At 37.8% G+C, this 21,014-nt stretch overlaps 1 protein-coding gene across 6 annotated transcripts in view; it reads left to right on the top strand.

Moving 5' to 3' along the window:
• The window catches only part of LOC307155455 (phosphatidylinositol-binding clathrin assembly protein), a 51,346-nt gene that overhangs the window by 2,608 nt on the left and 27,724 nt on the right, over nucleotides 1-21,014 (top strand). For all 6 annotated transcript variants that reach the window (XM_079866084.1, XM_079866082.1, XM_079866083.1 and 3 more), the window contains exons 2-3: nucleotides 11,581-11,723; nucleotides 20,891-20,966. In XM_079866084.1, the coding sequence (XP_079722210.1) occupies nucleotides 11,581-11,723; nucleotides 20,891-20,966 (219 nt within the window). The remainder of the gene's footprint in view (nucleotides 1-11,580; nucleotides 11,724-20,890; nucleotides 20,967-21,014) is intronic.

Raw genomic sequence — 21,014 nt, 5'->3', positions numbered from 1 at the left:
ATTAGAGATTTTCTTTTCAATTTATTGATGTTTGTTGAAATTGGAAATTTTATTGTGACAAGTAACTTCCCCACTTTTTACATTTAGATTACTTTTGCCGTAATCTAACGCTCAATTAAAGGTACTATTTAAAAAAAAATTAATAACATGAAATCTTTAACACATCTTAAAAAGAATATCTATTTTTAATTCTGTAATCTGTAGCCTATATTTATAATGTTGTGTTGCTCAAATTCACTTGTTACCTGTATTTGAGCAACACAACATCATAAATGGTTTAATTTTTAGTTTTAGTTTTTATTTATTTAGACAACATAGTACAATTTTAATGTATCAACATTTATTGATTATTATTAGCCATAACATTAAAATAATTATTGATTTATGTGTTGTGTATCTGCCAGAAATGTAATATTACTGCATCCATATAATTTATCATAGCTATCTCCCAGAATAAGCCCAGTGTTTATTCATTGCTTTTTCATTCTGGCTAAAGCAGTCTGTGAGATTGGAAATTTAGATAGCTATCAAAGTAGTTAATGTGACACTTTTTCTCTCTCTCTCTCTCTCTTGTAGATTCTATCTTTTATTATGTAGTTTTGTCTAGTTTGCATTCACTTTCCTGTTCTGTGCAAACAGCAGTGAGATTTGTACTGAGTCAACAAACAGATTTTGCACTCTGACCTCTTCGGAAGCAGTGAGTGGGACACTGTCTTTTGGTAGAACTTGAGCTTACTGACCTGGGATCTGTGCTCAGTCTTACATTCTAACTAGGAAGTTAACTGGGGAATTGTTCTCGGATTGGTACAGAAATAACACTAACATGTCTCAGTTTCAGATTTCTCACTTTTCATTGAACATTTACAGGACCTCTCGATGGATATTGCACACAAAAATGACAAAAGACGGTTTAAATCAACATATCCAATCTAATTTAGGCTACTTTTACTAATTTTTGGGTGACAGGTTGCACTGGATATTATTAGTCCACTGGGGAAAATGTGTTTACTAATTACTAAGCAGCTTTAATGAGAGTTTCTGAGTAAGAACTAATAGCTAAGTTTGGAAGCTTTGTAGCATCGTATTTTTGAGAGCTATTCAATAGATTTTTTCTTCAAGAGTTTCATTTGTTTCTGAGTATATGCATGTATGTATGTATGTGTATATATATATATATATATATATATATATATATATATTAGGGGTGGGGGAAAAATCAATCTTCTGCTCATTCGCATTGATTCACAAATTTCAAAAATCGATATTCTGAATTGTTACATTTCTTAAACCTCGCTGTACTACTTAAAGTTATTGACACATTAGAGTGTTATTAATCACAATAAGCCACAAGAAATTACTCAGTGTGGTGCTTGCGCAGACAGACACACAGCCGAAGCTGATTAATTAGTATTTTTTTTTTTTCAATTTTTTATTTTTCATTTTATTTACCAGTTTTATATTTGAAAAAGTTATGTATCAAGGAATTTTATTTCGTAGTTTTTCTATTTGTCTCAGGGCTGCCTTGCTTTATCTGCCAGTCATGTGTGTAATGATTGCAGTCAGCTTTTATATATATATATATATATATATATATATGAATATATATCTAAAATATATAAATATAAATATATATGTATATATAAAGCATGTATATTTTTATGTATTTTCTCTCCTGTTCATGTAAAGAGCTGTTTCTTTGACAATTGTGTTGCAAATAGGCACACATAATCTGTTTTATTTTTTGAGAGCCTTGTCATGAATGTTGCATTCTTATGGTGCTCAGGCTAAAAATGTAACTCTTAATTACCATTAAAAGAGGTCTTAAATTTGGGGACAGAAAAACGAGAATCGTGATATGGCTTAATTTGATTTGACTGGTAAATTTCAAAAGTCTATGAATTCGCAATCAATGAAAACCACAGATTTATGCCAAGCGATTGGCAATTGCTAATGATCTACTGTTGGTGAATTATAAAATTGTTTACCTTATGGTGTTTATATCGCCTGCAAACTCATTGCCTTTCTGAGAAATTGTGTTCTAATAAGCACAGATGCTTTGTATACAGGGGTTACAAGGGCAACTGTTATATTTCTGCTGTTCCATAAGCACCACCTATTGCCAGAGAGTAAATTTGGATTTTGATTTAGCCCTTTACATGCAGTGTTGTTAACTGGTGTATCGTAAAGAAGCAAATGTGCATTCAGAAGGCGCATATCATATCACATATAGGCTAATCATATATTTTAAATCATAATAAAAATAAATATAATAATTTATAGAGAAGCACAATACAAAATTTTTCCTTTGATACGATAGCTGATTATTCAGAATGATAGGCCTATCTGCCGATACCGATAGTTTGATTTTCTTAAGGAAAAAATCTCACCCAATTAATGTTGTAAACTATATAGGGAAACCCTCTCATTTGGTACATTGCTACATTAGAGGTTAAAATCAACTTTTTTCCCGCCATTGACAGAATTTTCTGTATTTCTGTGTTTTCACTGTTATACGGTAGGGGGTGCTATTATGCATCTTCTGAAAGAGTAGAGAATCTCCGGATCAAAACACAGGCAAAGCAGAAGCGAAAACAAGCGTTAAAAACATTGCTTATGCATGTAATTCGGTCGGTGTCCTTAAAAGTACCAAGTTCAGTACCCAACCCTAGTGCTCAGTTAGTGACGTCTGTCTCTAAAGCCGCTTTTCCACTGCATGGTACGGCTCGTTACGGCTCACTTAAATAGTACTACCTCGGTTAAGGTTCCAAGCGAGCCAAACCGATACTAAAATGTGACGTGTAAACACTGCAGATCACTGATTGGTCAGAGAGAATCATCACTACCAGCGTCATTGGATTTGCGACACGAGACACCAAACTTGAACAAACAAACTTCTTTGTTTTGCAGTGAAAAACATCCACATGCCGAGAATCAAGAACAACATTCCATCGATATGTCCATTGCTCCTGTGTTGCACGTTTGTTTGTCGCGTTTACGATTATGTCATGGCAATAGAGGCGGCGCAACTATAACGATCAGTCTATATTAGGGATGTAACGATACTCTCATGTCACGATTCGATATATATCACGATATTGAACTCTTGATAAAATATTATTGCTATTCTCCGAGACATATGGTAAATGGTCAACAAAAAATGTACTGTTGATTAAAATGCTAAATTTGGTATTACGTTGGCAGTTACTTGGTGCTTGGACTTGGTGCTGGTACCACAATGCACAGGACAATGGTGACACCAGATTCTAAAAAATATTCATGATTCTGAAACTGAAAATACAGAAATATTTTAGACAAATATGCTTGCACTCTGTCACTGACTAGATATATTTAAAATAATGTAGGCCACTTTTTACTGGTAACATGATACATTTGGCATTGTCAGGACCCACAAATATTCCCCCATTGCAATTATAATACATTATATTTAGTAGTTTAATGTAGTACTGACACTAAAACTAAAATGATTGGTAGAACATTTTATGGCCCTATGCCTTCCACAGATGATATATACATTTAGACCATTTAACTTAGTGATTGCTATCAGGATATTAACCAGCATAACAAAAAATGTTTCTGGAACAAATCACCTACCCTGCCTTTAACTTCGACAGCCCTAAAATCAAAACATTTTGTTTTGTGTTGCGGATTTTGATTTACAGGATGTAATCATCCCTGATCATTGGTTATTTTTAAACGATAGTCAATAGTGAAAATAATTACTTTTATCAAACCTGTATTTGAATTTAAATTTCATTTTATGGTTTACGATGTTACCATAGACATTGCTTTTCCCTGCCCAATGTGCCCATATAGTATACATTTTATTTGTGCAGGGGTCTTAAAAAACATTTTATTTGATGCAGATACCATTCATAAGATTGATCATTTGACTAGCCATTCAGTTAACCCACCAGACTAATTGATTTTGAAGGTGTGTGGTTCTACACATGCCTAAAGCAGACTTTTACGCCCATAATCAATAATCCTGAGACTATCCAACTAGCAGCAGTCTGAATCTGGAGTGTGTCAGGGTTAAAGGTGAAGTGCTTCTGATTTCGAACTAGACAGCTGAAATGATGCTTTGCAGCAAAGACAAAACAGCCATTCTCAAACATGTCTTGGGAAATACCACCCAGCCTTTCAGAATACAGATTACCCTTCAGGATGCTTTGTCAACAGTTTGTCCTCTGCAAGAGCAAACTGCTCCACAGATAAGTAGCTTTTACTTATGAACTCATTGTAATTTTGTGGATGATGGATGTTTGTATTTGTATTTATTAAGCACCGAAGCATGTTGTATTAGAAGCAAGCAAGCAGAAATAGAACCAGGAGCTACCGTTGACTGATCAAAGAGGATGTCTTTGAAGCACAGATTCAGTGGAGTTTTTTTTAGGTAGAGAAGCAGTTGATCAATGTTTGTTGAGCTTCATTCAGTGTGAGGACACAACTGCACCACTTTAAGAGAGCTTCCACATGCTGCATGACACATTGCTTCTGTTCCCTTCACGCTCATAGTGCTGATGTGGCCTATTTATAGCTGCTGAGGGCCTTTGGCTCTGTTTGATAGCTTGTTTTGTACCTTATAAGAGCCCTTGGCTCGTCTTCTGACATCTCCTCTGCAAAACCTGGGACTTTATTTATGACGCATCTCAGAGGAGAGAATTCTCAAAGCTCTTTTTTCTCACTCATGCCTATATGTGCGAAACTACATATTTTCAGTTTCGGATACTACAAAACTATAACCTTTTATTGCACAAAACTATCCTTGTCCTCACAAAAAACCAGACAGTCCTAAAGAAGCATAATAATTGGAAGTTTGAAGTCTGAGAGTAATCCTTGAAATGTAATGTTGAAGACAGTAAAAAAAAAAAAAAAACGGTTTTAGGTCATTCCATGTCAAATCAACCAAATTTCAGAAACTTCCCAGGCTCAAATTTTGTTTGATTTTGTAACTTTTTTGAGGAGAGACAAACATAAATAGTGATGAAAGCCAAAATATTAAATGTAATAAATGGATATTAACTGGGTAATCCACTATTTTGTAGAGGGGGTCAAAATGACAATTTTCACCTGAGATTTGGAGCCAAATGGGGGCATGCAAACATGGGGTAAAAAAAAACACAAGAAGTGCTTTCCCCATTTTTGAACTGTCACTGTTGGCATATAATGCAACAGAGATTGTTAAAGTCAACAGATTTTACTAACAGACCTCCCAATCTCCGTGTAAAAATAAAATGATGATGCTGCCATCTTTCTAAAGTCATTTTTACCCCCCTGTAATTTGGCTCCAAATCGCAGGTTAAAATTGTCATTTTGACCCTCCTCTACAAAATAGTGGATTACTTGGTCAATATACATTCATTAAATTTAAGATTTCAGCTTTCATTTATGTATTTCTTTCAGCAGAAAAAAAAATTCCAAATTTTTAGCCTGGGACGTCTGGTTGAGTTGACATGGAATGACCCTTTTTTGGTGTTTGCGAATATAGAGGCGCACATTCACATAAAACTATAGACTTCCAGTAACCTTAAACCTCTCATTTATCCTTTTTAAAGCATATATAAAATATATAGGCTACAAATATAAATAATCTTTATTCTAGTTTCCTAATTTCCTAACCTTTCCTAATTTGATCATGCTATTTTGGACATTAGACATTAATGCGTCAGCATTCATGCTTAAAGACTTGCATTTGATTTTTCTACTTTCTGGTATTCCTTGCCTTAAATGACATTTCTTGGGCTTTGTGAGAAATAGAGGGCGGCTGATGTTATATATGATTGTGTGGCTTTCTTTTGTCCTTTTTATTATAGACTGGAGCTTTATAGAATTCTACAAGCTGTGCTCCCAGGTTGCTGATTAGTTGCAAAGCTGTGGTGAAAAAGAAAAGAGAGGGAGAGAGGGAGAAATATGGGAATGACATGTGAGGAATAGCTGCGGTATTCCACAGAACTGTGTCACTGAACTCACTGTTCAGGAATCCCATATAGGCCTTTTACAAAAATGTCACCATCATCACATTTATGTTCCCAGAACGCTGATCAAATACCGACCTCGTCTCACCACATTTCAGACCATCCACCAGATAAGCATAATTTCCTTTTCCAGCACTTCGCAATCACAGCAACAAGGCCATCAACACACATCTTGAAGGAAATGGAGGCAGAGATACAAACATGGCAAACAAGCCCTCAAAAAGAATCCCAGCTATATTTAATAGAGGTCCCAGGTTCCCCAGACAGAGGGAGCACAGTTGTTTATTTGGAGAAGAATTCTCCTTGCTGTTCTCCTTCAAGCTAGCTGAAGCGGTTAGCCGATAAAAGACTCTCTGCGCTCATTAAATCCAAAACGGTTTGCTGTTCTTATCTACAGGTTAGAGAGGTTAGCATTTGTTTTTGAGCATAGAGTAAAATCTCAACAGGTCTGGAGGTCCTCTAATCTTAGTGATTACAGTCTTTTTGATACCAATTTTTTATTTAGTGCAATTATTGTTTTAATAAATCTTTTCATGCTCTTGCTTTGGAGGTCCATATAGTCGGTAAACATTTAATTTGTACACTGTGCCGCGGTGGGCAAGTGAAGTAGCTGATGTTGCGGCTGAACACCGTGTAACACCGGTAACACAGACTATCGCAGCAAGCCTAATACGCACATGAATTTGTTCTTAATCTCGTTCTAATGTTTGTGAATTTGGAATATTCTAAATGAGCATAAAACACGCCCAAACCATCTCCATATAAGGGCTTTCCGCAGAACTTTTACTTCACAGCTTTCGTTGCTAAACATAAGCTGCTCTCTGCAAACTGATCTCGCCAGATCCTCGAGCAATGCCAAGTGTCATGCATGTAAACCTGCATTATTCAAAGAAACCTTGAAGCTGAAGCTATAATGCAGCTTTTCTTACTCTTTCACTGTATGTGATGAAATATATTTTAGATTAAATTAAATTGTATTATTTATACATTTTATGATAAAAGTTTATATTAAAATTATAAAATATAATTAATAGTAATGAAATATAACTTTTAAACATAAGGCCGCACATAGAAAGTGTTTTTTGCGTACGTGTGGTTTTAGCTGTTCCTAAATATTTTTGTAAATTTAGAATAAATTTTTAGTACGAAGGTTTTTGGTGAATCATGATTTGTTCGTGAAAACGTTTGTGCGCAGATTTCATGCACAAATTAGTGCGCATACATGCTTAGTGAATGAGACTGGTTTGGGGATCTGGTTTTGTCTGAGAATATTGTGCAATAACATATTGCAATACTTTGAAATGTCAATTCCCACTCCACCTCTAGTGCATTATTCCAGAAGCAGAGGGCCATGGAGAACTGACCTGGAGTCAGTGATTAGTACACTTGGATCAAGTCATTTGCATGGCAGCTGTGGCGGTTCAGAGGTGAGCACCAGCTACGGTCTTCTGGCTGACAGCTGGACAGACTGTCAGGCCACCTGGTCAATTTACTTCCTTGTGTACATACACACACACACACACACACACACACACACACACACACACACACACACACACACGAGAGGCTTCCTGCCAAACTTCCTGTGCCTCATCAAGGCTCAATCCCGATTAATTTGTAAGCCGAGAATAATCATGCTTTGAATCAAAAGTGCTTTAATTTGTAATTTTGTTCATTTTTCACTCTTGCATAGAGCTGGTTTTAATTCCAAACCAGTCTCCACCGGCCAATTATGGCAGCGACGCGTGCGTTTGAAACTCAGGGATTTTTTGAGCCTCTGTCAACTCTGACTGGTGGCAGGCTCAGCCCGGTAGGAACGTTTCCAAAGGGTTTCGTTGTCTTTCAGGCTAACAATAAGACTTTGACACAGGCAGACTGAAAGTGTGTGACCTCATCGCTCAAAGACTCTTCATTTGCTGCATTGCAGTGACATCATTGGGCCACAGCTTCCTTTCACCGCCTTTCTCGGATTCGATTCTCGCCACTGCACATCATTTCATGCTCTGGTGCACACATCTCAGCATGGAACCATGCAGGTGTGTGTGTGTGTTTGTAAGGGATAACATGGAAGTGTGATTGTATGTTTTAGTGAAACACTGTCAGAAACTCTATTTAAAGGCTGTGGTGTGAAACGCTGCCTGTTCTCTGTCACTCTGGGAATCTACTTTTGTGAACTTAGTGTGTGACACTCAGAAGCATTGTAAAGGAGATAATTGGAGACTAGTATCATGTGCTATCGCTAACTACCTCATGATGCGATACACGTTGTATAATACAATATATGTCATAATTCAGTACATTGCTTTGCATCACAATTTAATTTGATTGGAATTGAAGTAGGGATGAAATGGTTACCGGTTTGATGATAAACCATGATAAAAATCCCTGATGGTTTGTATTACTGTTTCATTACGGGATTTATATTTAAGCAAAACCAGCAACAGTCTCACGCAGGGGGAATATTAGTTTTGTTTTGTGTGAAAACATGGCACAAGGCAGTAAAACGTGTAACAACCTCTACAACATTTACAGTCGAATGCTGAGGGAAATTAGAATAATTAAATAATTATATGAATGTATCTCTGACGGGAACCGAGACAAAAATATGTGGATGGTAACCTGACCAAAAAACTATCTCTAACTGGACTGGGGAATGCCTGTTTAATAGCTTGTGCTTATTTAGGCAGCCTGCTTTTTTGGTTTAGTGAAAATACATTTGATACATGGATTTAAAGTATTATTACAATATTGCAAGACAGCCCTGATATGCAATGTCTGAAAGCTCTGATCCAGGGTGTAATCAGCCATACAACCACATACATTCCCAGTGCTTCAAACGGTCAGAGTGGGGAGTTTCTTGCTCGCATTAACTGTTATTTGTGCCTCTCTTAGTCTTTCTCCATTTAAGACAATGACATTTTTGATCAATGCCACCAAATGTGCCCTGTTTTATCTGATTAAATCAGCATATCCTCACTTCAGAAGAGTTTTTCACTCTCGTTCTTTTTCCCTCCCTCTCCTGCCAAAGGAGCCAATCAGCTCGTAGGCTCTCCTTCTGACCATCATAGAAAACAAGCAAGACAGAAGAAAGGAGACTGAGCTCTGAAGCAAAAGCCATGGTGCAGTTCAGTACTGGAAAGAGAGCGAGAGAGAGAGAAATGGGGAAAAACACTGTTGAATAGGCAGCAATCTCGTAACTCATCCCCCAACAGGCTGCAGTGTGTTTTTAATAGTAGTCACAGTACGTGAATATGCATTCATCTTGGGAAGAGATGCTGAATAGCTCAGTGGAGTTGACTTGAATCTTCAGGATTGCACAGATTTATTAATGCTGCTTGCAATACAATTACTGTTGCTCAGCCTAAGTACTAAACGTTGGCACGTAACTCGTTTGTGCTACGGGTATGAATGATACCTCAAAGTGTGCCTCTGTGTGCTATTACTTTTCTAAGTGATCAGGTTTTTCTCCCTGGTGGGTGATAGCACAGACATGACTAAAGAGGGACGCTGAGCGTTTTATAGAGATCAAAATATCATTTGCATTTGGGCCAGTAAACACCCACCTAGAATAACCTAGTAACCACATAGCAACTACCCAGATCTCTAGATTTGATTCCTATTCAAAACTGTCAATTCAGTTCCAAATTTCCAAAATAGTTCATTTATTAGTCGTTGTAAATGTATGAAAGAAAATCTCTCTCAGTTAAAGGCATAGTTCACCCAAGAATAAAAATTCTGTCATTTACTTGCCCTCCTTTTATTCCAAACCTGTCTTTTGAGAAACACAAAAGACGATATTTTGAAAAATGCCTCAGTGTTTTTATTTCATTTTTATTATTCAGTAAAAGTCAGTATAGGGTCCAAAGTTTTTTCGACAGTTATTTCAACTGTTCCATGCATTCTTCAAAATATCTTATCTATCTGTTCCACAAAAGAAATAAGAAAGTCGCACAACTCAAACTATGCTGTTAATACATGTATGCATTTGGCAGATACTGTTACAGAGTCCCTGCAGCTCCTCAAAAAGTCTTAATGTCTTAAACTCAGTTTGAACAATTTTAAGGCCACAGAGAGTCATATCTAAATCTTATATCTTATATTATTAAAAATAAATTTACAGTCTTAGTTATCATTTTAACAGCTCTTAAATTTCACGATCCTGCCTAATGTGACTATTAAAGGGATAGTTCACCCAAAAATAAAAATTCTGTCATCATTTACCCTCATGTTTCTTTCTTCTGTTGAACACAAAGGAAGATAGTTTGAAGAATGTTGGTAGTCAGTTGACCATAGTATTTTTTTTTTTCTTCTATGGAAATGTTTGATTACCAACATTTCTAAAAAAATGTCATCTTTTGTGTTCAACATAGGGTTGGAACAACATGAAGGGGAGCAAATGATGACGAATGATGAAATGATGAAAATTAAACATTATTTAACACATTAATTGTTGTTACACATTATTTAACAAATTATTGTCTGCACAATAATCCGTTTATTGCCTTTCTTTAAATACAATATTACCACATGAGCAAAATCAAACAATCTCAAATTCGTATGTATTGCTATATTAGTACATACACCAATTTACCAAGGTATGCATTTTACATGCATTCCCTGGGAATCAAACCCATGAACTTAGTGCTGCTATTTATTTAATTTCTATTTATTTAACAGACATAATAATCATCTCAACAAATAACTGCTGTTGATGCCAACTGAAGTAAACATTAAATTGCATTTCTTTACAGAATTATAGCAATTATGGCATTCATTATAATCACCCACTATGTATACAAAACAAGGCTGAGGCTTAACACGCACTCTAGCTTCCACACTGTAGTGCATTACATCCTCAATTTATAGGCCATTTGTTCCTTGCTGGCATTCTGTAAGTGTGTTTTGTAGATGTATAGCACATACTAGTGTGCCGTCTCTTTTACCAGATCCTTGTGATTCATCATCAGACTCCAATTGGGAGCTGCACTACTTACTACTAGAACTCCCTATTAGAACAACAGACAGGCCCACAGGGCCAAAATCCGACAGATACGGAGGAGTCGTCTCCCTCATTACCTGCTCTGTGTGTGAAAAGAATGTTTCTCTCAAGGGAAGGGAGAAAAGAGTTTTGCCTTTGAAGAACTAAAAAGAACACTGGGTTGAAGGAGGAATGTCTTCATTATGCAAACAGGACAGAACAGAAACGAGTTTTCGAGCATCTGATGGCGTTCAAAAGATGCTGCTTTCGTATGCGAGTACGCAAAGCAAAACTGGGGTGCTCCTGCATATTTAAAGATGCGACTCTCTTTATGGATCTTCTCTGCTTGTCTGTGAGTTGCATAACAGAACGACTGGTTAGAAGCCCGTCTAACCCTCTGTGTAGAATACTGAGAAATATTATGAGAGTCCGCTGAGATCTGCTTCCATTAGCACCCGCTGCAGATACATTCATATGTTTCACGCAATGTGAGGGCCCTGCTATGTGCTGTGTTAATTGGAACATCTTGTGCAGGGTCTTACAACCATTCGAGATGTGAATCAGTGATGTGTGTTGCTCTAACGTGTGCGTCATGTGTGTTTTCAGACTTGATCCACTGCACCAATGAGATGAATGTGAACGTTCCCCAGCTGGCTGACACACTGTTTGAGAGAACCACCAACAGCAGCTGGGTTGTGGTCTTCAAAGCGCTCATCACCACACACCACCTAATGATGTATGGAAATGAGGTGAGATTCTGCACTTGAACTTCATACTTTGTTTTTTTTTTTTGGATTTGTGGTTCACATCAGACAACCTTCTGTGCAGTTACCATTGAAGATCCAGCATAGCTCGGTCAAATTGACCCTACATGACAAATCACAGCTCAGCAGTCACAATGTGCAGTGTGTGAGACATGGTGACAGACAGTGAAAGCATTTTAAATTGTCATCCTGAAAAGCTGGTGTTAAGTTGCAGTAAATCTGTGATGTCAAAGTGACCTGCAACATTTTGGAAAGACTAAACGAGACATCTGATGAACAGAAAAGGAATAATGGAGGGACATATGGTTACACGTGGTTTGGCACTGCAAGGATGATTCGCTGTCCTTCCTGTCTCCCTGTAGCACTGTCTTAGGCGTCTTACATTACGGACATTGCAGTTTATTGCCCTGGCCACATCTGCAGTCCTGTAGCAGGACCCGAAAAAGGGATGTTTCTTTTTTTGCTTTTTTTTCTTTGTCCCTTTTGATACATTTAATGCTTCCTTGTTGAATAAAAGTATTCATTTTTATGTGCTAATTGTTCAATACAGTGTTTGAGTTTGAAAGTGTGTACAGTTAGATAGAAATAGATACTTATAGACAAGCACAAACATGTAGTCCACTAATGATAAACAGCAGGTAGGTGAGAACATGACACACACACACACACACACACACATATTAATGATATATACAGTAGGACGTGACCTAGATGTGCACATGGCCTGCTTAATGCATTGTTACTACATAAGCTCTTCTAGAAATGCACACACGTTTACCTAGCTACAATATCTTAATATACCAAATACTTGTTCTCTTTTCATCTAAAGCTAATTGTAATTATTACAGACCTTAAAGGTATAGTTAACCTAAAAAATAAAATTCTTTCATCATTTACCCTCCCACATGTCTTTCCAAATGTGAATGAATTTCTCTCTTTTGTGGAACACAAAATAAGATATGTTAATGGAAGTTGACTATGGACTTCCATTGTACTGAAAGAAAAAAAAAAACAGTGAGACATTTCTTAAAATATCTTCTTTTATTTCCCACAAAAGAAAGAAAGGCATACTGGTTGGGAACAACATGAGGGTGAGTAAATAATGACAATTTCTTACTACCACTACACTACACTACTTCGAAATGCAAATTGTTGGCATTTTTAGAATTAAAAGAACACATTTTTGACTAATTTTCACCGTTACTTTTTTAGCATGTCCTGAAAGAGACGGTTTGTCAGTTAGATAACTTGTGGGATTCAGTGAGTCAGAAGTTTGCACGATTCATTAAACGAGTTGAGTCATTACTTTGTGAAATGTACAGTACTACACTAGTCGCAATATGTTTTTTTTTTTTAAGGGGAGCCAGTGAAGAAAACGCATCTATTGTATTGTCCTGGCATTATTGCGCAGTGAACTGTCCTTTTTATCTCATCACATTCAATTTAGACTGCAAGCTCACAACTCGGGATGGATATAATTACTTTTTCTGGCACTATAGATTCTGCAGGAAACAATGGCACACACACTCACACACACAAAAACAATGGCAGTGCTAGTGACTCTCACATGTGTCCTTGTTCATTCCCTTGGACTATAAAATAAAAAGTCCTTCACTATACGTCTTGTGCTCGCCAGTGTCAGAGATAGTGAGCGTGGAGGACTGTCCTTCAGCACACCCTGTTCTATGGCATGACGGGGCACTAATCAGCCAGGGGTGGATTTTGTTATCGGAGCTGAACGTCTGGCCCAGGTCAGGACTGGTCTTAATCCTTTACCCCATTATGGTTTCAAAAACACACGTTTGGTTATCACTGTCTGTCGAGGAGCAGAGACATTTGGAGGACATTTGTCTTGTCAGCACAAGTCCTGTGAGAGGGCACAGGAAGGGCCACAGATAAGGTATTGTTGATAAGGGCGTTTGCCCATGCGTTTGTGCGAATAGGACAGAAAAGGGCGATGTCACTCAACGATGGCCCAGATACTGAACGTACAATTTGCTATAGTGACGACGTCACTGGGATTGTATGTTGTCTAGGGTTGAGATAGGAGAAGAAGAAGGGGGGGGTTTGAAAAAAACATCTAGGTAGGATAACTTTAGGGACTTGCAGAAAGAGGAGAAAGAGAGAAATTACAAGGGACAGCAAGAGAAGTGGGTGGAATTTTAATCAGCTGGTTCATGCGGGGTCACACAGTAGACAAATTGCTTAACCTTGTATGTTAAGCAAGATGCTGTCCATCTAGAATGGTTCGTTTCGGGTACCGAAGGAAGACTGAGTGTGCGAGTGAGCTAATACTTAAGATTGAGAGAGAGGTTGTGTGTGAGGGAAGTTCAGTGGTTCTATTAGAAGCTGGAGGCTCAAATAAAGGTTGGTTTAATAAAGAGTGTATTGTCCTTTTGGTTTCATCATTAACTTCTCTGTCAATACTTTTTTGGGCCCTGTAAAATAGTTTTATTTTATTCTTTTTCAGTTTTAATTTGTCTGGTTTCCTTTTTTCCATTTAAATTTAACTGGATTCTTATGGTTAAATTTAATTTTAGTGATCAAAATCCATGTCTAGTTAACTGAAATGATAAAACGAAGGTCTTCTAAGTAGGTTTTTATATATATATATTTTTCCCAACATTTTTTAATATTTTAATATTCCTGAATCACGTTTTAATGGACTAATCCTGACTAACTTAAAAAAAATATATATATATTTTTTTTTACTCTAGAGATTCAGCCCTGGGAAGTGTCTACCTATAGTGAGACCGCAGATGCTGAAAACACCACAAGCGTCACACGTGTTTCAGTATGTGTGTGCTTGACGAAACCGCGCCACTCATTCACACAGAGACATGCAAAACATGTAGACTTCAGAAGTACATAGTATCCTTTTTGCGTTTGAATATTCACAGACTATTGTGATTATATTATATAACGTAATCGTTAATATTGCGATTTAAGTGTGCATTCCCACTTTTTATTTGCCAAATTTCGTGACATTTCGCATTATACTGTGAATTCCATTTTTATGGATTGGATTCCTTGATTCTGTCCACGCTTTCCTCATTGCTGAAATCATAGGGCCCTACTATTTGAGTTGAATAGACAAATTTTCCCATAGACAAAACAAACACTTGTTAACAATTGGAAATACACAAATATTGACCAGAAGATTGAATGGAATTAATGAATGTGGTATAAACATTGTGTCAAACATTTGTCCCTTACAATTAATAATTTTGCTTCAGCAAAAAAAAAAGTGTGATCAGTTGATCTATTCACTGTTGTCTCATCACTGGACTTGCAGCTGTGTCTATAGAAAATCAAAATGATAACAAAACTCCTGGTCTCATTATGCAGTGCATATTAATCCAGAGAAGGAAAAAAATTGTTGTCTTATCTTTCATCGAAATTTAATTAACTTCCACATCTGAAACGTCTTTCTTGCGCAGCTGATGTCACGTAGGTTGCATGGGCTCCTGGATAATGTTAATCAATAGCCAAATAGCTGTAGGCATTGTTTAATGCTGTAATTAATGCAGCCTTTCTGAAATCTCGCTGATAGTTAACACAGAAGATTAATGTCAACACAAGACCACAGAGTTTCAGCATTTAAAGATCTAATTTTATTAGGTCCGTGTGAATGTCAGGCTTGAATATGCTCTGCGAGTGTGAACACAGGTGCTCAGCGCGTGCTCTGGGATTCTGCGTCTCGCATCTGGTGCAACTACAGAGAACGGTCTCTAGATTCATTTGTTGCTGCTGTATATAATTCTATGCAATGTATAATCTATGGAGTCGTGGAAGTTGCCAGATCTTGCTTCCCTTCATAATTCAAAAGTTCCGTTTTCTGGGCTTTTAATTCTGTCTGTTCGAGAGATCTGACCAAATCTGTCAAGTAACATGTTAAAAAAAGATTTTTATATACACATACATACATTACATACACACAGTCGTACATACAAATACATTCAAACATTTATTGGTTTATCCAGTCAAATTTGGAAATGCGTCACATTATTGAAGTAACATGCTAAAGGAATGGACTGCAAATGCTATTTCATGTTGACTTCGAAGGCTTTTCTGACATAGCTGTGAATTGGGCTGTTTAGCATTCTGGCCATGTGCTGACTCTTGAGTTCAGGTCCCTGTGTGGGATCTGTTTGCATAATGGATGCTGTTTGTGAGTGATGTGCGCTAGGTAAGGTAATTATTACCTTTATGAAACATTCTCTCACTCCCCTGATGTCTTTTTCCCTCTCTACCCTGCAGGCAGGAATGGCAAATCTTGGCAGAAAACAAACACCTGCTTCTCAGTAATCAGTAATGCTTAAGTAGGGAGTATGGATAAACTACATGTGGGAATTGGTGAACTCACCTTGTTGGATCGAAACATTGACCATTTGTTTTCTGTGGTGGTCGACGTAGTGGCAATGACATGGGGGCAGAGTTATCCATGATGCTTTGTCACTTTTCTTCATTGCTATAAAAAACTGTTGCCCACACTGATGTGTGATGGGGTCATTTTTTTATTTTAATGGTTTACTTTTGCTGGTGAGATTTTGTGATCGTGAAACTACTTCAGCTTTGCACGGTGTGTAAGTTTGGTACTTTTTTTTCAATTTAGTGACCCATTTTTACTTTGTTTTCTAGTTCAGGCATTCATTTTGAATCAGATGCAATTCCAGCTCTTAACTTTACAAACAAAATGGGTTTAGTGTTTGAAAGTAATCGCTATCGAACACCTCGCCTCCTTTCATATCCTGTCATTATCTTTTTGTGCTCGCCATTTTTCTTTAAGCTTTCCTTTTTTTTCTAACCGTAGTAATTGCTCAGGCCGTATCCATAGAAACCTCAGAACATGTATGGATCGAGAGAGCGAAGACCAGCAGCCGGCACATTATCAGGGCATCATCATGCAGCATATTTACACATGTTCCCTGCAGGGTTAGTGCTCTCGCGCACACATACAGTTTTCACACGCAGTTCGAGCGTTGCTTCTGGATCAGTTCCCGACTGCACGCGCAAAATCAGCGGCTAAAACATGAGCAATCCCTGTTCCCAGATTGCTGATATCTTCCCTCAGCCTGAGCTGCTGTGCTAATAGAAGCTCCTCTGTTTGGGAGAGAAAGCTCCCTGCCGAAGTGCCTCCTGCCTTAATAATAAATGATGCTTCACTCTGACACTACTTGAGGTTTGTTCTCACATTAATTATTTGCTGAGCAGAGAATGCGGGACCCTTCCTGGCCTATCAATCTATATTTATCGTCCTTACTTCTGACATCCATTTTGAATAACCTAAGCAATGTAAGACAGAGGCGTTCATGCAGAGTAGCAGGTGAGCGAGCGTGGATTTGCAGACTCCACTGAATTAGTAATCCATATTGATCTACGCTCCGGAATGGAGCAAAATTCTCTGCATTTTGGTGCTCACTGGCTCGGCCATGCATTTTCCAAGAGGTTTGTCTCCAAGGTTAAGCCACGGTGCCAGAGAGAGAGCTTGCTCATTCTCCGCACAGCTGCTTTTCTGGGGATTTTCTTCATGGTCTGAATGCGGTCTGCCTCACTCCGCTTCTCATCTGATCCCGAAAGATTTTAGACCAGCATTTGAGGCACGGGTCGGGTGCAAAGCAGAAGTATTGCCAGTATTTTCTTTGAGAATGAGTGGGAACACACTGCTAGATCAGGGATTTTCAAAATGTTTGATGCTAATGCCCCCCAAATTTGATAAACTTCCGAGGGACTCCCAAAAATATTAAGACAGCTACACTGTATGTTTTCTTTTATACCGTGTAAAAAAAAATAGCAAGTGCTAATAGCAAGTGGATGAAGTCATATTTATGTGTTTTTTTTTTTTTACCTTTATTGCTGATATTTTCCATGTACCCCCAGTACCCCCTCATGCTCATCAGTATTTCCCCCATTGTCCGTTTTTTTATATTAGAATGATGGTAAAATGGAGCTGCACAAATTGTAAAAGAGATTGAGGAAACTCACTCAAAGCCATCACATGACCAGGGCCACCCTAGGCACCAGGAGGTCCTTTGAGATCAGAAATCAAAGGGTGGGTGGCCTCTTTCCCTCTATTTACACACAAGACTATCAGCCCACTGTTCCGTGGATCGCCACTCTTGATCCTCCAACTTAAGCAAAGCTCTAGGAATGCAGTTTTTTTTAACCTCCCGTTCCTTCAGATGCATTTTAGGAACCTTCTGTGATTTCAGTGACTCTCGACCTTTGAATACTTTTGCCACGGGCAGAAATGGCCACTGCCAGGTCTATTTTATTCCTCTGCACCAAGCAGATTTTGCCTGACCGCTGGGCCTGTCACCGGGTACTCATGCTGGTTCTCCCCTGAGGTGAAACGAGCCTAAGGCTCCATCCCAGTACGTAAAAACTAGTACATATCCTGCTGACTCTTTCTCTGGTGCACTGATTTACAAAATAAGATCAAGGTTACACCTACTGCATTCTGGTGGCTGATAACTTTGTAGTGTCCCATAAATCACATTGATGAATACAGTTCCAGGAAACACAATTAGTTTTATTCAGAATTTCTTACTAATTATTTGTTGATGTACCAGCTTATAGTGTGTTTCAGGCAGTTGAAGGCTGTTTGCACCTGTTATTAAAGGGATAGTTCACCCAGAAATATATTTTTTTGTCATTAATTACTCGCGCTCATGTCGTTCCCCATCAGTTCAAGTCTTTTGTTCATCTTCGGAACACAAATAAGATCTTTCCTCGATTGATAGCTACGCAACTCCCACTTTGATGCTTCATAAAGTTCTTTAAGAGATCGTAAAACTAATCCATATTAATTGAGCGGTTTAGTCCACATTTTCTGAAGATATTGAATCGCTTTATATGACGAACAGATTGAGTTAAGGCTTTTATTCACATAAAAATTCATCAACTCACACATTAGTTATGGTAAACAGAAGCTCAAACATGTTCGCTTGACATACAAGAACCAATGAGGTTCCTTCTCGTGTGTTACGCAGCACGTTTGAGCTTCTGCAAGACGTTTGTTCTCACGTGATAAGCAGGTTCGGTTGAGCTTAAATTAAATCTGCTTAACAGGTAAAGCGTTCTAGTCTTTTCTAGATTTTTTTCTTTTTTTTAAATCACCCTATCCATTTTTTGAATGTATATTATTGCTCTTATTGTGAATAATTATCCAGGCGCGTTTCATTTTTAATTTTTTTTTTTTTATCTTGTAATTATTCATTCAAATATCATAACTTAATATTCCTGTGAAACTACATGTTTCTCTCTGATGACTTGTGTTGGAATTCTCTGCTTAAACTCTTTCTTACAATCAACTTCAGATATGCCTCCATCTAATCAACTAAATCCTCGCCCTACACTTTTATCTTTTTCGTAATCTGTTTCACTCGGATGTACGTCATCTGTTGCTCCTTCCGTCACATCCTTCCGTCACATCAGCTCCTTCCGACTTTAAACCTTTTGTTTTAGTAAAGTGGTTGATTGAAAGGTGAGAGGGCGGTCCATTGTTGCTTTGTGCAGATCAGTGTCACAAATGCAAGATCTCTTGCGTTTTTTTAGCTATATTACAATATGATAAGCGTGATCAGACCACAAAACATTTTAGAACATGATTATTCCTCTATTCATCACTAACTACTTCACTAACTACTACTAAACAATATTTATACCAGATGGTTTTGAGGTCTGTGTAAGGGTACAATGTAGGGGTGTAAATCGGACAGTTCATCACGATTCGATATCGATCCTCTCAGCCAGCAATACAATATTTGCCGATACCTCAAAAAATTCTGCAATACGATTCGATTTGATTCAAGGCTATATTGATTGATTTATCGATATTTAGATATTATGTGCCAAGTTTACACAACCAGTTACAATTATTAACTCACAAATGCAACCAAAACATATAACATGAACATTTAATTAAACACTGCACATTGCCTGAAAATTGCACACCCTCTCCCAATTGGGACATTTACAACAGAAGAGTTAATTTGCAAAAACTGATAACTCCGGTCTTGTTAATTTTCATAAATCATGTTTTTTTTTATTTTTTTTATTGTGCATTCCAAGTAATATCAATCAAACTGCAGCTGGGTTGTTTTGCCAGTAATAATAATAATAACATTGAAAGTGTGTTTTTTATATATTTAAAGTAATTTTTTGTAACGTTAATCTCCTCAACTGACATAGACGCCTGACAAACTTTGTTGTTGTGATTAGACGCACAGGGAGCTACCGTGCTGCTTTAGCAAGGTTCCGATCAAGTTCGTTGAAATTATCCATCCTCGATCACTTTTAGTCAGCTTTGACGAAACTCCTCTCAGTTAGCGAGTCTATTTTCGAAGTGACTAACAGCCTTGTCACATGACCTGAATACTGCACGTTGATTCGCTAAAATTGACTTTTTGGGTTGTGTTCACAAACAACAAGGGTGCTGCTTGTCGGTTTCTGCTGAAAAACATGAACTCGTGTTTAGGGTTCAGTCCATCTTGTCAGACATCTATTTCAGCTGAGAAAAGATACATTAGTATGTGGAGAGTGTCAAAATAAAGGTACCGTATATCGATATTTTATGTGTGGCATCGATCCATTGTATCGTTAGACGTTTGATCGATCCATATCGATGTATTGTTACACCCCTAGTAAAATGAACTTTCAAGAGTCACGTTCATTTATATATGTACACAGTCACCTTCATTTATATATGTACACAGGTCTAGAGTCTGTTTTACTTTGTTTGCCCGTCATGTCCACTACATGCATGAATGAGGTCGGAATGCATCATATCTTAGTGTATATCTCCTGCATTCCCCAAACTCCCATCATGTCTGTTCACAACAGCACTCAGAATGCTGTGTGCATCTCTTTGCTCTCTTCTTCAGCCCACAGCTGTGTGAGCTGGTGGGATGGGGCTGTACGGAGGAGAGGAGCAGCAGCAGCAGACATACTTGGCAGCTCAAAGAGAGATCAGAGGAGTCTGGTCTTGTACACAGGTCTAGATTTCACACAGTGTACGGCAAATTCAGCAGAGGGGAGTTTCCGCATGTCAGGGATGAAGTCGCTCCTGCACAGTGACAGATTAAGAGCTGCAGAATTACGTCTAGTATATAACTTTACACTTTTGTGTCATCTCTTCTCTGTACCCGCAGCGTTTCATTCAGTATCTGGCCTCAAGAAACACACTCTTCAATCTGAACAATTTCCTTGACAAAGGTGCATTGCAAGGTATGTAAGAAACACCTTTACTGTCTCTAAAGCATTGTATGCATACAC

The sequence above is a fragment of the Squalius cephalus genome (genome assembly GCF_949319135.1).
Source record: "Squalius cephalus genome assembly, chromosome: 3".
Classification (NCBI taxonomy): domain Eukaryota; kingdom Metazoa; phylum Chordata; class Actinopteri; order Cypriniformes; family Leuciscidae; genus Squalius; species Squalius cephalus.
This window is presented reverse-complemented; position numbering and strand designations above follow the sequence as displayed.